General features: G+C 38.9%; 1 protein-coding gene across 6 annotated transcripts in view; it reads left to right on the top strand.

The window, feature by feature from the left end:
- MLXIP (MLX interacting protein) overlaps nucleotides 1–13,932 on the top strand; it is a 53,905-nt gene extending 39,973 nt beyond the window's left edge. For 3 of the 6 annotated variants that reach the window (XM_069794719.1, XM_069794717.1, XM_069794720.1), the window contains 5 exons: nucleotides 1,344–1,442; nucleotides 3,313–3,440; nucleotides 4,494–4,617; nucleotides 7,550–7,679; nucleotides 8,397–13,932. In XM_069794719.1, the coding sequence (XP_069650820.1) occupies nucleotides 1,344–1,442; nucleotides 3,313–3,440; nucleotides 4,494–4,617; nucleotides 7,550–7,679; nucleotides 8,397–8,518 (603 nt within the window). In that variant the 3' untranslated portion in view covers nucleotides 8,519–13,932. The other 3 variants (XM_069794718.1, XR_011326625.1, XR_011326626.1) reach the window with 3 other exon arrangements.
- Nucleotides 13,933–16,802: the final 2,870 nt, after the last annotated feature.

Genomic DNA, 16,802 nt, shown 5'->3' with positions numbered 1-16,802 from the left:
CTTATCTGCAAAAAACAACTAATGCATGACAATCAGCTGTAACCCTCTCATTCATTCTGTTGTGAAAGGGAGTGTTACTTAACCATTTTGCAGGTGCCAACCCCTTTTTGGCTTCTCTGTCTTTGTATACCCTATGAGTTGATGTTGGCTTGATTATTTGCAGGGCAGAAAGGTAAGTTTAAACACTTGCAGCCTGTGATTGCACTCAATTCTAGTTCCGTTGCAGAGAAGATTCAGAAATGCCTCTTGCTGAGCATGCTGCAAGTTGCTCATGAAAGTTTGCAGTTAGTTACTTTGCATAAATGCTCACAATCAGTAGTTGCAGCCTGTTCTTGCTGCTAGAGGACAAGTTAACAAAGCAACAAATTATTAGGACTGGCCAATGGTGGGAAAGTGGCCACTAGATGGAGGAGTGTCCTTAAAAGTAAAGACACTGCAATGAGATAGGCTTTATAGCCATTTAAACTCACCTGCTTTGACAGGAATTGCTTTGGATGTGTACTGTTAGTAACTCTTTCTCTAGATGTATGTTCTTTTGCTCCTCTGCATTGTTAGACTAAACAGATCTGTATCGCTGGGTAATGTTGTTTTTTCAGTTTGGCAAAGCACAGAAGGCACTGGAAATCTCAGTTCTGCTCTTGAACCTGCATTTTCTGTGGTTTTGGGCAGCCACTTCACTGCTTTATTACATTGTTTTCCTCCATTATAAAATGGGGTGATGGTGAGCTACTGCTGGAAAGCCTAGCTCTGCCAAGAATGCATTCTCAAAGTGCAAACTCCTTTTTTTTTTCCCCAAGGATTTTGGTGAAAACAACTTATAAGTTTTTAATGCTACAAATGAAAATGTTAATTCCTGACAAAGCCTTTATCCTCAGGATAGGCGAGAGATGTGGATTCTTTTTTTCTTTTTGCAGACTGCCTGTTTATATCGGTAAACTTTATATATGTATTAGAAATAAATTATATGGACTGTTTTAAACTTAAAGGCTTCAACAAGATCCTAACTAATTACATGCCTCAAAAATTGGAATTTGACTTCAGAAAAGGAAGTTGTATAACAGTCTTAAATAGGAATTTTTGCTTCAGGAGGAAAACCTTACAAGGTTTAGAATTTAATTTAATACACTGGACACTTCTTTTTAATAACTTATATAACTTTATATAACTTTAAATAACTTTAATAATCATTGTTTGCAAATTTATAGTCATGTGGCTTTGACTGGAAAGACTATGAATGCCACAATTCAACAAAAATGACACTGTGAATTTGAATAGCTGAAATAGTCATAGCAGTGGAATGGTAAAGGAGAACAGCATAGACTGAGCTAATTTTATTTATGCAGAATCGAAGAATGAGGCATATTTCAGAACAAAAACGAAGGTTTAACATCAAGATTGGTTTCAGTGCTCTGAACAGCTTGGTTTCAGCTAACTCCAAGTCGGTAAGTAACTTGGCAGCACTAACAGTTTAATATGGTATGTAAGAAAGAGCCATTCTAAAAAGACTTGTTAATAAATTTAATCTCTTCACTGCTGACTGAGAATGCTAGTTAGTGAGTGAAGATACTTGAACTGAGGGACTTGGAAAGGAAGGGTTATAAATCCATGGCTTATAGTCAAAAGAGTGTGTGAAAGTGCTTCATCTTTTAGACATTGTTCTGATGCAGCTTCAAACATTGAACAAGTCTTTGTCTGATGACATGCTGCAGCTTTAAAGCCAACAGGGAAAGAAAAACTGGTCTTTGCAATCCTTGCTCTTGGGACCCCAGTAATGAAGATTTTTGTCATGTTTGGAGCATAAGATGACTTTGCATCTACTGTTATGTCACCTTTCTTCTGACGTACTGGCTTTTTATACCCATTCTGTATGGGTTCTGTTCCCCATAGCTGGACTTGAAAAAGCTGTGGTCCAGCCAGTATTGTAAGCTTATTCTGCCTGAACCACGAGCCAGCCAGAAGCCAGGTAGATGCTGTTGGTACAATGCTGGGCCTGGCTTAATATACCTTGACATTTGGCCTGAGCTAATATACCCACCTATGAGCACAGCTTGTTAGCTTAGGCTTTGTGCCATGTTAACCACAGCTGTGCTGCATTTGGTCAGCTGAGAGCATGGCGGAGCAACCATGTGTGCCTGCAAATACTGTTGAAACATGTCAGTGAGCCAAAAGAAGAACAAAAAAGTCCAGTGAAACTTCTAAAAGTTCTACATTGATGAGGTCTGTACCTCCCAGGAGGAATCAGAAGCCTGGCCAGTTCATATGATTTTGAAAATCCCTCTAGGACTCTTTACATCTAGTATCACCCAGCTGCCTTTAAGAATTTGGCCCTGCACCTACAGCCTTGCAAATATTCTCAGGGCTTCTTTTTCCCGTCACCTGTCTTTTGTACGTAGATTTACAGAGAAAAAAATTCCCAACTGACTTCTCATTGTGAAATGATTTTGTCCAAACTGAGAACATATTCTGGCTACACTAGTTAACTTAGTGAACTAAATTGAAATCAGAATAATTGAAGCATAGGCTTGTCTGCACAACAAAATTCTATATGTCCTTTAAATACCAGTACCTTTTGGAACATGGAAAATATGAAAGCTTGTTGTGTAGAATGTTGATTTGTTTACATAATTTTTATAGGTTTTTTTATGTTTAGGCCATAAGTTATCAGAATTTCACTTCCTGATTTGAATAGCTTATTTGAAAGGTAATCAGTTAAGAAAACTCAGCTTTAGTAAAATGTCTGATTATTTCATTTCCCAAGTACAGATTTTTAATTCGTTCCTCAGAACTGAAGAGTATTTTAAAAAAGATCTGTGACATTGTTTTTGTCTCCTTTGGTGGTAGCTAGACTGTGTTACCTTCTGTTTAATAACTTCAGGTTTCCCAAACTATATAATCTATATTGTCAACTTGAAACAATGCTTCTAACAGCACTGGGGAAAGCACATCTTCATCAGCAGATATACTTCAGTACTTAAGTAAGAATTGTAAATATTTTTAAGAGGATAGAAAATGAAATAAAACATTTTAAATTATTAAAACACTTCTTTCAACAAAGTAGCAAAAATATAATTTGTGGAGGAAAACAACCACATTTCTCTGTACTAGTGTGCAGACATGAGTTGGAGAAATTAACACTTTAGTATTATTTTAAGTGTTTCGCTCTGCCTATCTGTGTGCTTTTGCACACAGTGAAGGAAACTTAAGAAAAGGGGCTGAAGTGCTTTTTTTGGGTGTTACAGCAGGTTAGGGGCAAGCTCTTCATCTCTCTAGCTTTGTTCCAGAAAGTGAGCTCTGTGTTTGTGTTTGGTCTAGATCAGCCATGCAATCACGCTCCAGAAAACAGTAGAATATATCGCTAAACTACAGCAGGAAAGAACACAGATGCAAGAGGAAACCAGGCGCCTTCGGGAAGAAATCGAGGAGCTAAACGCTACCATCATGTGAGATTTGGGGAGCTTTCTGTAATGAAGCAGAGCAGCTTGAATGTTGCTTTGGCTAGCAACAGGGAATGTTTGCCTCAGATGTCATGCCAAACAACAGATGGGTATTGAACAGTAGAGTTGCTACCAACTTCCAGACAAAAAGCATAGTTGCTGTGGGATGGGCATTGGTAGCAAACCATGTGGATTTTCAGCAAGCTCTTAGCATGAATGCACAACAGTGGCAGCATCAGAAAAGGTGGATCAGGTCAGTTAGAATAATTCTAAGAAGCCACTGATGATGGTTTTTTAAAGCTAGGCTCGCTGGGTGATCAAACACTCTTACCCTTCATGATGGCTTTGCTGCAGCTTTCTTTCCAAATGTAGTCAATTTTTATAGGAAAATATGGTTGAGTACATAAGACACAGGACTTTGAATCAAGGAGCTTGCCGCTGGCTGAACATAGCTGTGATAAGTCACTTCACCTTCCTGGTGCCTCAGTTTCCTCTGTGGCTTTACGATAGTTATGTACTATTGCAAAGCATCTTGAGAACCCCAGTAGTTTTTCTTCCGTCTACAGAAGTGTTAGGCTTAGGCATTACGTTAGACTTATCAGCAAATCAAAATATTTTTATTTTTCTTTAATAGTATGATGATTTCTGGTTGTATTTTAAATTGATCTGTTTCTTAAGAATCTCTGTAACATTTTCTTCTGTAACATCGCTCAGGAGTAACTCTCTAAATTTTTCCTTGACTCTTAATATGCCTTTTTCTAATTGGATGCCAAAACCTACTTTGTTCTATGTTATACTTTGTTTTCAGTTTTGTTGCTTGTAATAAGAAGTGTGTAGCAGCTTGAGAAATCGCTTTGCTATGTGAATATAGACAAAACTGATGAGAAAACAGTATGTATTCCTGGCTATAACAATTACATTCTGGGGGGGTCATACACTGGGAAGCCACCTTGGTCAGGGATAAGGGGGATACACACTTTACTCTTGCTTTAATTTAGTCTGGAAGAGAAGTGTGTACCTTCTGGTGGGGATTCTGACCTCAGAACATCTTCTTTTCAGTTCTTGTCAACAGCAGCTCCCTGCTACCGGAGTTCCTGTAACACGGCAAAGATTTGACCACATGAGGAGGATGTTTGATGAGTACGTGAGAAGCAGGACCCTGCAGAACTGGAAGTTTTGGATTGTATCCTTTTATATCAACCTGCTGAACTTTAGGTTTGGTACTGATATATTTACAGCCAAGAACTCTGGATTCTGATGCTGTGACTTTAAGCCAAGTTATTTAAATAACATATGTCCTCAGTTTTCATTCACATCTGTATACGGATATGAATCCTTGCCTTATAGGCTGTCGTGAGGCAGAACTTGAAGGGAGGTAACTTGAAAGTAAAATGCAATACAAAGGCAAGGTTTTCCTGGTGGGTTATTAAACTGCAAGAAAAGTTTAATGGACTACTTCTGTAACTGTAGCTCTTGTAGTCTTCTGGAAAAACTGCACAGAGAATAACAAAGATTTCAGGAGGAAAAAGAAATTATTACAAATAATTACTGAAGCTGTTGCAATGGCAGTTTTAAAAACTTCCACATTTCTCTCTTTTTCCTTTTTTTTTCATTTTTCTTTTTTTAGTTTTCTGATTGTCTTTTGTTACAACAGTGAATCAACTTAGTCTCTGTTTGCTTCTCCAATGCTAGCAGCTGTGCTTGTAAGTGAATGATAATGCAGGAGGCAGAAAAACATAAACTGAATGAAACCAAGTTAGCTGCATTTGTGCTGTGCTGTATAGACTTATCTAGTTTGGATCAAACATTATTAGCTTGAATCAGTTCGGGGATATTTGTAATTAGCAATGAGCAGTAGTGTTTACCTTCCCTTTCCCCATTAAACTTCATATGTTCATATAGCTAGCTATTTGCACTTTATATTTTGTATGTCTGTGCTGGTTATTTCTCTCTATAACTACCTGGATAACCTAAGTATATATAAGTATATATAAAGCATGTTTGTGCTTTATATACTTATATAAAGTATATATAAGTATATATAAAGCATGTTTGTGCATGCATGAAGTACAGCATTTTTAATACTTTGATATGTGAAAGTGCTTTCTTTGGTGTTCTCTGGTTTATGTTGGCCCTAGAAAGACACTCTTCTTTTTAGCATCCTTTTAGGAAACGATTCTTAGCAAGGTCTCACACAGTCTCTGATAACTTAGAGCTGGTGCCACTGTTGAACCTCTGGATTCTACAGCACTATTAACTCTGGAACAAGTTCAAGTGAATTATGAAAGTAGAGGTCTTTAATATAACAATGAAAATAATTATTTAAAGACAGTCCTACACGTGTTTGCTGATTGCATAGTATGTTTGTTTTATGCTGCTCCAAGATGTTAAATAGCTCCACAATTTGTAAGTGAGACACTTGTAGAAAGTGGCAGAGGTTATCACGGATGAAGATGCAATTTTGGGTAGCTAGGTTTTGTAGTGTTTGGGGAAAGGCAAAGGCTTTTGTAGTTGGTGAAAGAGAAGGTTGATAGGCAAAGTAATGTTCCCAAACTTCCCTTTACAAGTCAGGATGTAACTGTGATGGAACAGTTGTTCTAACAGCTGGATTGAATCCTTAATGCATGCTGACATATTTCAGAATGTCTTGCAGTAAAAGCTGACAAAGTCCAGGGGTGAGTGGTGATGATGATGATGATGATGATAATAATAATAATAACAAAAAATCTCCTCCTTATGAAATGACTGTAAGAGAGAGAAGGGTAGTTCATTACAAATATGAAAATACCATAGTTTCTGTTGCATATAGGAGGGAAATGAGTAATCTGGTCTTGAGCTACTAGAGATAACCCAAGAAGAGAATACTCTTGAATATTAGAATATCAATAGAATAATAACCATGCTGTTCCTCCAGTCACTCTGTAAAAGTCTGTAAGGGTATGCAAATCCCCTCAAGTATTCCAGGCAATTGTTAGATTTATCTTGATTGTCAGCCACAGTGAGAAAGATGGGGGCACATGACTATGCTGAGGTTGATTTGGGCCACGTTCTCACATGCTGCTGACTGTAGTCAGAAAATCCCATCTGGAGTAACATGGTAAAACCACAGATTCTGAGCCTTCAGATGAGTTTATTGTCCAACCAGCTTCTGAAATAAATGTACCTGTAAGCTGGAATCTACTTGGTGAATTATCGTGGTGATGTTATAACAAGCTGTTTTGAGTTCAAATATGGTGATCAGTCCAGGAAATGTCATCTGAAAGGCTGGGAGCTGGGGCCAACTGAGGCTTGTGGTGGTGCTCTGTATGTTTTAATACGCTACAGGCTAAGGATTTTGTCTGCTCCTTTTCTGCCAGGAAGGTTATCACCAACGCCAGGTCTATCCTTCCAAGCTGTGATGATAGAGAGCCAAAAGAAAAGGCAGATACTCTGCAGCTTGCTACCATTCTGGTCCACATAGATGCAGATCAGCAAGTCTGGTCATTGTTGTAGGAATCCTTGCCCTGCCATTGAGGATCTCTGAAAATATACTTACATACTTTGAGGTCTTTGTTTAGCTGCAGTAGCAGAGAACTTGAGTCTTTGCTGAAAAATCTGCCTGAGAAATTGGCTGAATACTTGCACTGTTGACCTGTGCTAGACTCATTATTGCCAGGCAAGACTCATCCAGGTACCCCACCTTGGATGCATCGGCAGCATGCTGTGGTGGTAAGTGATGTGGTTACCCTAAAGCTTCTATATCCTTTTGCTATGAAAGCATCACTGTTATATGAAAAAGGTGGCAATGAAGAAATTGAATGCTTTACATGTATGTAGAAGTTTCAGATACTCATGTTCTTGCAGTGCCACAGCATGCAGCTGGTTTGTAGATCAAGTGAGTGTACAGGAATTTTGCAAAAAACAGTGAGTATCACTAGGGACTGAGGTTCAGTTTTTTCCTTTGTCTTAGTGTTACAGATTTCAAAAAATATTTTTTGAAATGTTGCAATCCCTCTAGTAGTTGAAGTCCATTTAGAAGTCTATTGTTTTCTCTGCAGACTGAGCTGTAGTAGCCTTTCCTATAGAATGTTTTGAACTCCTTCTGTGTTGTCTTCCTTAACATTTGATGATTGCAGTTCAGCATTATTATTAAGCCGTTGTTTGAGTCCTTCAATAGGATGGTTTCCACAACAAGCTTTAAGGATCTGAATCAAACTGCAATGGCCTGGTTGGATCAGCACTGTTCTCTTCCTGTTCTGAGGCCAAGTAAGTAAAGTTCTATCCAACAGTTATTCCAGATCATAGAAAGTGAGTCCATATATAATATCATTTCTTGAAAGTCAGAGGATGACAAAGAAAGCACATGATGCTGAGTATGACTTCCAGTTCCTTTTTATTATCTCAGTAGAAAAATAAGAACCCTTTTTGACTGTGAAGACACTTGGTTGTATGCTTAACACTGAACAGAAAAAAACCCCAAATTGCTGTATATAGATACCAGAATTTAAAAGGTCTCAAGCTGCATTTAAATTTCAAATACTCTGCTCTAGTTGGAGTAAGTTTGGCAGTGTGATATATATCTCATTATGAAGGAAGACTTCAGAGATTTGTATTCTGTTTTGGAATGACTTTCCGTTTGGTCATGATTGCTCCATCTTTCCCCCTTGCAATTCAGCAGGTATTTATATTTGCAGTTGCCAAGTGGTACTCTCTTTTGTAGAAGAAATAGGCATGTTTGTTCTTTTTTTTTTTTTTTTTTTTTTAAAAGTCCTAGATCTCCATTCCTTGTTCCCTGGGCAGAGTTCTTGCACATCTCTGTTTATTGCTCTCACTGTGTGTGGAGGAGTGCATGTTTTTCAGAAGTATTTCCATAATTCTGTCAGGCCTAACAGCCTTGCAGTACCTGCACACTATCCTGCATGGATCTGTTTGCAGTCAGACTAATGGCTTTTCTTGATACTTTTCTGACTTTTTTTTTTGTAGTGGTGCTGAATACTCTCCGGCATCTAAGTACAACCACCTCAGTTCTGTCAGATCCATCGTGCCTGCCAGAGCAAGCCGCTGAGGCAGTTATCAAGATGAACAAAACAGCTGGTGAAACCTAACAACCAAAGACAATGAGTTGCTTATACAAGGTGTGGAGAACCTGCCAGTCTAGTAGCCTGGCGAGTCTCCTTTCAGTTGGTGCACTTTAGAAAGAATTCTCTCCATCACCTGAGACATTGTTCAGGGCATCTGGCTCTGCCTTCAGAATATGTGGAAGTATGATGCAACGTTGTCATAACGTTTTGATTCCTCTTCAGTGCTGTGCTGTACTCCGTTAAGTGAGAAAACACCAAGCTCAGGTAAATTTAGCAGGTTTGAGTCCTGCAGGCAGCAATATATCTCCATCAATGCAGCATGCATCTATATGCAACAAACATATTTCTATGAAACAGCTTCAAGTACTAAGTTTTCTGAAGTGTAAATCTTGTACATCAAGGGATGTTTTCTTCAAGGGGAAATATACTTTCAATTCCATGAAACAAAATGTGCTTTTTATTTTGTTTTCTGATATTCAGTTCCATTTGTTTTACTTGAATAGTGAAAATTGTTAAACAGGATCATATTAAAAACCAAAGGAGAAGAAAAATCCGTCAATGATGTCAACTTGTGGCAAAAATACTAGAATTAAAATCTCAGGCTGTGTTTTGTATATTTTTATTTTAATGAGTGTATCATTGCATGTGATCAGTTTCAAGAGATGCTTTATTTTCTAGCAAATAAAGTAGCTGATTTTTATTATTTTTCCTGATACAACCATTGCAAGTGAGTAGCAGGCTGTGCAGTAAGTGCAAGAAAGCAGTTTTAGATTGCATAGACTCTGCAATTAGGATAGATACATCAATTTCATACCCATTTAATCTGCAAACTGTTTTCTTGCACTCTGCAGAGTTCAGCTGCCTTCCTCATAAAATATGTGCATATAAAACACATCCATAGATAAACGTAATAATGCTTCAGAGACAAGAATTGAGTTTGTAATGTTAAGAAATTGGCTTTTTATCTCAAAAACTGTATCAAACCATGTGGATTTGTAGTCAGTTCTTTGCTTCTTCATCTTTTTTGCTTGTTCTTTTTGCCTTCTGTCTGAAAAACGTGAAGGACAGCTGAATTTGGTCAGTATGGGAAGGTTATGTTCAACATTAATTATAAAACATATAAAAATATGTTTAAAACCCAAAATACTGCATAACATTCTTCTGTGACAGTCTTAGCAAGTACTGTGCTCTGCTGCAGATAAACTTAGTGTGGCTACAGCAGTGATAGTCTGTCCATCCTGAGACAGCATTGGGATATTCATTCTGGCTGATTGTTCACAGTCTGGAATTATTTTATGACCCTTGTAATTTCACTCCTTACTTGATTCTGATTCTTAAGAGCTATGCAAACTGTGGGTAATGTTTCTCTGGTACCTCCCGTGAGTAGTTTTCCTCCAGTTTCAAAGGCAGGCTGCCTGGAGGTGATTAGCAGGCTATCACAGTGCTAAAAAGAGGAGCAGCTAAAACATTTGGGCATTGCACATGCTGAAATGAGGTCAGTAGGTTCTCCTTCGGCAGATGTAGTTTTTATCAGTGTTGTCCCCAGTCTTCTCCACTTGGTGGGCCTAAGTTTAAAAAGAAACAATAGGCTTGGGGAGTGGGACTAAGCATGGGGAGTATTTTTCTTTCCTCTTTGTCCTGAGATTTTGCAGCTAATGGCTTTCATTGCAGAGTTCACTTATGTTGGAGCAGGACTGTAGCAAAAAGAAAGCATGAAATGTTAACCCCAGGGCCCTCTTCCTGAGCAGAGGTACTGTGAGTTGAGGAGTTGGGGGCTGAAAGGGACTGCTGGGGGGGAAAGGAACCTAAGAGGAAGACAAAATGGCATGATCTAAGTACCAACATGTCTTTCTGTAGCTGCGCAGACAAATGAGGAGATGCTCTTTTTTTTTCTTTTCTTTTTTTTTTTACAGTAGATAGATCTGACGTATCATTTGAAGTTTGTGGTACATGTGAAAACCTGTGTCCCTGTGACAGAACCAACAAAAATCCAGGCCTCAGCTAAAGAATCGTTTGTTGAAATAGTGTATAAAGGTTGTCATTGTAATTAAATAGTGAGTAGGTTTTCTGGGGGGACCTGTATCTAGGTCTTTCATACATAATGTTGTAATCCATTAAGCAGTATTCTTTGGGATGCATCTGGATAAAAAGCGTTGACTAAGCATAAATTCTTTTTTAAATCAGTGCTTTAAATCCTCCCATTTTTATCATTGATTGTGAACTTGATTCCAGTGAAGTCATTTAACGCTGTGATTAGCTGGGGAGCATCACTCAAGTTCTTTCTTTACTGGGCTGTCTCATTGAGATACATAGATATCTACATGCGTATTTGCATGTTAAAAATATGTATCCGGTTTTCTAGAAAGAAATCAGTAGGCAAATTGTCCAAGAACAGACCCACTTGTGTTTTTGCTGTACTTTTCAGATGAACAGATTCTGTAATGCCTCCCCTGCAGTGTGGTCTCCTGCTTGTCAGGCAGTGATTGTGCTTGATTTTTACCGTTACTAGTATCAATGACATTAGAGTTTTGTCTCAACAAGCAAAGTGTGCTACAGGCATCCTTCAGAGCCCAGGGAATTCTGATAACTTCTAAGCTTAAATCCTAACATCTCAGATCTCACTGAATGGATTGGAAGCTGAAAGGGACCTTACAGGAATAGGAAGGGGTAATGTGACTGAACTGCTAAAAATTTTGTTCATTAGCAGTTTTTATCTGGATGTGGATGGAAAAAATCATCCTGCTCATTGCACCATGAGCTGTTTACAGTTGGAGGTAAAGTGCTTATTTTAATAATTTGTGGTGGAGAAACAAGCTCATGGCACTATTAAAAGACTGCAAATCTTAACATAGTAAAGAGAAAAAATTTGAATCAAAAAGCTTACTTAGGCAAGAGTGTAGGAGGGAGAGAATGAAAAGTGAAAAGAAACTTTCCACGTAGTGCAATTACCAGAAACGGTGTGGCTGCTCTTTGAAGCAGTGATTCAGTGTATTTTTCTCATCCTATTATTGCAAATCAGAATTCTTTTCTCTTATCAGTCAACCCTGTGAGGGGTGTGATTTCACTTCATTTGGAAACACAGGAGGAAAAAAGCTGTATTATGTCTCACATCTGCACAGTGGAAGTACTGAGGATTGGTATGAAAAGAGATTGACCACGTATGTATTAATTCCTGCATAGTTTTCCACTTTGGTTTATATTTGAACTCCTTAGTCTTGTCTTTCTTACCCATTGAGGAGTCTAAATACTGTATTTCTTTAAAAAAAAAAAAAAATTGGTAACACTTTCTCCCCTAATTTAAGTGGTCTAATTTCCTCAGTGTCACCAAAGTATACTTAAGCAAGCAAAACACACAGTGCCTATACTCTACATAGAATTACAGATGATGCACACCTGTCTTCAGTGAATTGGTGCTAAACTTTTTAAAGAGTCCCCATATAATTGAATACAAGTCATATTCAGTCAAATCCAACGTATTTCACTCAATAAGGGAATGGCTAGATAAAATGTTTATGGACTGTGATATGCACAAAGTCAAACTGAGATTGTCTAGTGGCTCCTTGTGACCTTAAATTCTATTAATCAGTATGTTGTAGATGGCCCCCACCCCAAACACAAGTTTTGGAGAACTCGTGTGTTATCTGGTATAGTTATTAGGCTTGTACGATGCTCCCTGTTAGCAGGAGGAATCAGTGACGAAAGTCCAGGAGCAAACTAGAGTTGAAGGAGTTAATGAGTACTAGGAACAGAGACAAGTGCATGCTTCATCTTGACAGTCTGATCTCTGCACAAAACCAAAGGATTCTTAATTAATATCATTTGACCTGATGGGCATGTTCTTCCATGCTTTTCTAGACCCCTTGGGAAGCCTTCCTTGAAGGGAGACTTACTAGAATGTTTCCATCTGTGCCTTAGATCTTGGCATCCTGTATGCATTTGATTTATCTTAAATCATACATTCTTCCGCCTCATACAGTGCAATGTGGAAAATTCAGTGAATTGACAAAGTGGGGCTTCCCGGGTTTTAAGAGGATTTTATCTGTGTGGCATTACCGTGTCCCTTTGAAACTGAGGTTGTGAAAAAATTTGTGTATGTATGGAAAAAATTGCGTCTTTCCTGCTGATTTCACCGTCCTCCGCTCCCATGTACACAAGCACATACGCACATGTGTATGTACTGTCATACTAGAACTTTGACAGAAACCCAGTAAATATGCAAATGCTTAAATCTCTAAGTCTGGAATGGCTTGACAGGACGAAGGGCTGTCAAATTGCATTGAAAAATAGCATCCCTTTACTTTGTGTCTTCAGGGGTTTTTTACATTCCCTTGAGAGAGGGTGTGTGTGTGTGTATGTGTATGCATGTGTGGTAGAGGTGACAGGGGCAGGTAAATTTTGTTTTGTTTGCTTTTTTTTTTAAACTGAAGAGCAGTTTAAAGAGCAGTAGAGGGAAGCTCACTGCAAAAACATTCAGTAAGATAATGCTTTTGTAATACAAATTATTTGAAAGCTATTTCACTTTCTGTGTTTCTGGAGTGGATAATTCTGGCCTCAATGTTACCAACTAGAAGATACTGCTGAAAATAGAATGGGTTGTTAACTATTTTGACCTTTTTCTTTCTTTTCTGGTTCCTTTCCACCTTTACTGCATGGAAAAACACCCAAAATCCAAAGGCTGATGATACCTGGTTTAGGTGCTTTAGGGATTCAGTCATACCAATCTCAGAGGACTATGGACAACTGTTGATGACTTTTACGAGGGTTTTTTTGATTAAGCGAGACAACAGGAGTTTTCCTGTTACTCCTCCTCAATTTATACACTTGAGTTTCAGAGGAGATCATTTGGTTTGGTTTTTTTTTTCTTTTATAGGGCCCCAGTATTGTTCCCACAACATCAGTTAAGGCCTCAAGTTTCCTTTTGTTTCATTCTTAGTTGGATTTCATGCTCATTTACTGTGTTAGAGCAGAAGTGATAGTGCGGAGTTGTAGATTGATCCGTAAAACTTGGTTCAGTTACAAAGAAACACATTTTAGGTATATAATAGAATAACTTTCTAGCCATTATCTGAACTGCTTTTATGTCTGAACTTTTCCAACATGAATAAGGTTTTGAATCAAAAGATATCAATGTTAGGAGCAAGCCTTTTAATTAACAATACAATTAATAAATTGCTCTTTTTCTTCTTCTAATCTTGTATTTAAATGTGTTTAAAGTGAATGGAGTTCATTCTTGTTAAAAAAAGGCAAAAAAAAAAAAAAGCTTGGAGGTATGAGGACTTCAGGTTGTGCTCTTGCTTTGCCTAGGTTTCCTGTTCTGTTGCATGACACAACTTCTGTTGTGCTGTTGATATGTAGCACTTTTCAGTAGGTCTGTTAAATTGTGCAATGCATTTTTTATATTTACAACCAAAACAATAAAGGTTATTTTTTGGAAGAAACTGGTTGTAATGCCTTTATTTTCTAACTTGATATGGGGAAATGTAAGTGGAATTGTTCCTGGACTAGGACCAGCACTTGCCATCCTTTTTGCAACTCTGAAAGGCGATAAGGGCTCATTTCCCTATTAGCAGTGCTGAAGATACACCCCTTTGGGATCTGTGTGTTTGGCTTTCCCATTGCAAGGCAAATATTCTCTGTTGATCTTTTGAAGCTTGGATTCCCTTTTAAGGAGCTTGGTGTCCCTTGAGCCCTTCTTGTCTGAAAGAATCAGCTCACTCTGAGCTTACATGGAGCTTACAAGTGATTTCTTTTTCTCATGCATTGGCCACCAGGCTGTATTTGCTCTGTGCTGGGTTGTTGCCTGTCTCACCAGGCTAAACCTTAGCCAGATTAGCAAAAATTGAAAATTACCCTCTGTAGTCAATTCTGCTCCCCTTCTCTGAAGCAGCTTAGAGACTGGAAATGAACAGGTGGGTTAAAGTATAATCTCCACAAGTCCAGGTGTCTTCAGACTGTACATGTTTCTTCACCCTAAATAACCAGTGAGCCTGCTCTTCCACGTTTTGCATAACAATTTTCCAAACGTATTGACGTTCTGATGTGTTCCTACAGTGATCAGGCCCTTATTGTTGTTAATTATATTAAGTACAACAGTGAGAGCAAGCTCTCTTGACAAAACTAAGCAGGCAAACATCTATTTATTTCTGCACCTAGTTCTAAAAGGCTGATAATTCAAAGGTAGTCCTAGTACTTCTCCAAGAAAGGTACAACTCTTAAGCCTGTAGGGGCTGCACCAATGCCTTGAGCCCTTCTGGTCTTATTTTCTTGCAGGCTTGGATTTGGGGCTCTTGGCTGACATACTGCTTGGACAGTGGACAGCACAGACCAGCACTGAGATTGTATAATGCGGTATTCCCATGGAATTGATGTCAGTGTTAGGCATTGAGCTGCTCAAGTCCATTTAAAAAATGAAACAAATAGCATTTCATCTTTGCCTTTAATGACTGATTTTTGTTTTTTCCCTGGTAGGACACTTCAGCTCTCTGTGCTTCAGTTGTCACTTCATTGCTATATTGGATTTTCTTGCCTAGTGGAAGCAGCACTGGGTGACTGAGGCTCTAGTTGAAGTGAAAGGTAATAGATGAGTGAAAAGAGGGATTTTATTTTAAAATCATTGCACAAGAGTTGATACTGGTTAATCTCATCCTTGTGATTGGTGGCTTTGACTTAATATAGCTTATGAGAACTTTTGATGAGTCAGGCCTGTGGTTCCAGGAGAAGGTATGGCATTTGTGTTTGCATTTAATTTTTTTTAATATCTCTAGCTTAATCTCACATAAAGCATTTTGGTAGAAGGCAGTGATTCTTCACTGCTATTTAAACAGTGATAAACCAACAGTTCAGCCTGACTTCACTCTTAACCAAGCATACAAATGCAAATGTTACTGCAGTGATGCTATCAAACTTCTCTGGGAGGAAGCTGTGGCTGGAGAGCACTGTTTCTTTACTACTGATTTTGTGGCGATTTCAGTGAGGCTGGTATAACTGTAGCTGATATGCCAAAGGACAGTTATTGAAATGGCTTATTTTTGTGGCTGATTCTGCTAAACCGTGAACAGTGCTAAGAAGTGGACCTACATTTCTCTATGGAAATTACACCAAACGAAATCACTGTTGTAAGGGAATTGGTACTTCAACAGGCAAACAGGTCAGAGCTCTCTATATGTAAAAGAATGGTAAGCAATGCTCACTAGATTTTTTTTATTTTATTTTTTAACCCGTATTTACCCTTAGGAGTTCTTCTATGCCTATTCTCACCACTGAGGACTTTCTCCTCCTGAGCGTCCTCATCACCAGGAGGTGGGTAGACAATGAATAGTTGGGTGTTGGGGAAGTTCCCTGTGTGCAAACACAGAATAGTCCTTGTTGTCATCCAGAGAGATGTTTAACATGTTCCTATCTCGGAACAAGGTGTGTGTATCACAAACCCCAACACCTTTCCATCACAAAATGGAAACAAACCCACAAAAACTAGACTCATCACATCCCTAAGTCCTGCTGCTGCCTGCCCTCTTGTGACCCTTCTTACAAAGCCCATCTGTGACTCCTCCATCTCAACTGTAAATTTCTCATAGGCCTTGAAAGCCAACAGGTACATTTTCAATCAGGATAAGTGGGGAACTGCTTGTCAAGAAAGCTTTGCTGGTGACCACCTCATTATCACAGCAGATATGCACCGTGTGGTGCAGGTGTATCCCCCAACTTCCAGCCCTCCAGGGCTGAGGAGGATTTATCTGAGCCCTGACCATCCTGCACCAGCCAGGAAAGCTACAGGTCTGCAGATCTGTCTGGGGCTGGCAGCCTTCTCCTCTTGGGAGTGACTTGTCTGAGCCTTTCTCTTTGTGAATGCTCGCGTCATCTTTTGAGAATCTCTGGGCTTCAGGGTGAGCTTTTGAGCACCCTGCCTCGGGCGTGAGCAGCAGAGGTCTGGAGAATCTCTTACAAAGGAAGCCATACAACCACCTCTGCATTAGAGCTAGTGTTGGTTCTCAACTCTTCTCTTTACTGTGCAGACCAAGGTCAGTCATCCAACATGTGACTCTCACCTGTTTAATATCCCTCCCTTTTCTGAAGCTGCCCCATCTTCTCAGAGAAGTGGGAAGAGCTTTTCAAGGACGCCTTTACATGTGGCTGAGGTTGAAAGGGAACCAACCATATCAGGATAGACAAAAGGACAGTACCTGAGCAGCCACACATCCATAGGCTGCCTACAGAACCTAAATAAACTCTCCAACATCAGTGGCTGTTTGCTATAGGAGCTTGCAGAAATGAGCATAATGCAGATGTCAGAAGTGCTTTAGTGATACAG

The sequence above is a fragment of the Haliaeetus albicilla genome, chromosome 10 (assembly GCF_947461875.1).
Source record: "Haliaeetus albicilla chromosome 10, bHalAlb1.1, whole genome shotgun sequence".
Taxonomy (NCBI): domain Eukaryota; kingdom Metazoa; phylum Chordata; class Aves; order Accipitriformes; family Accipitridae; genus Haliaeetus; species Haliaeetus albicilla.
This window is presented reverse-complemented; position numbering and strand designations above follow the sequence as displayed.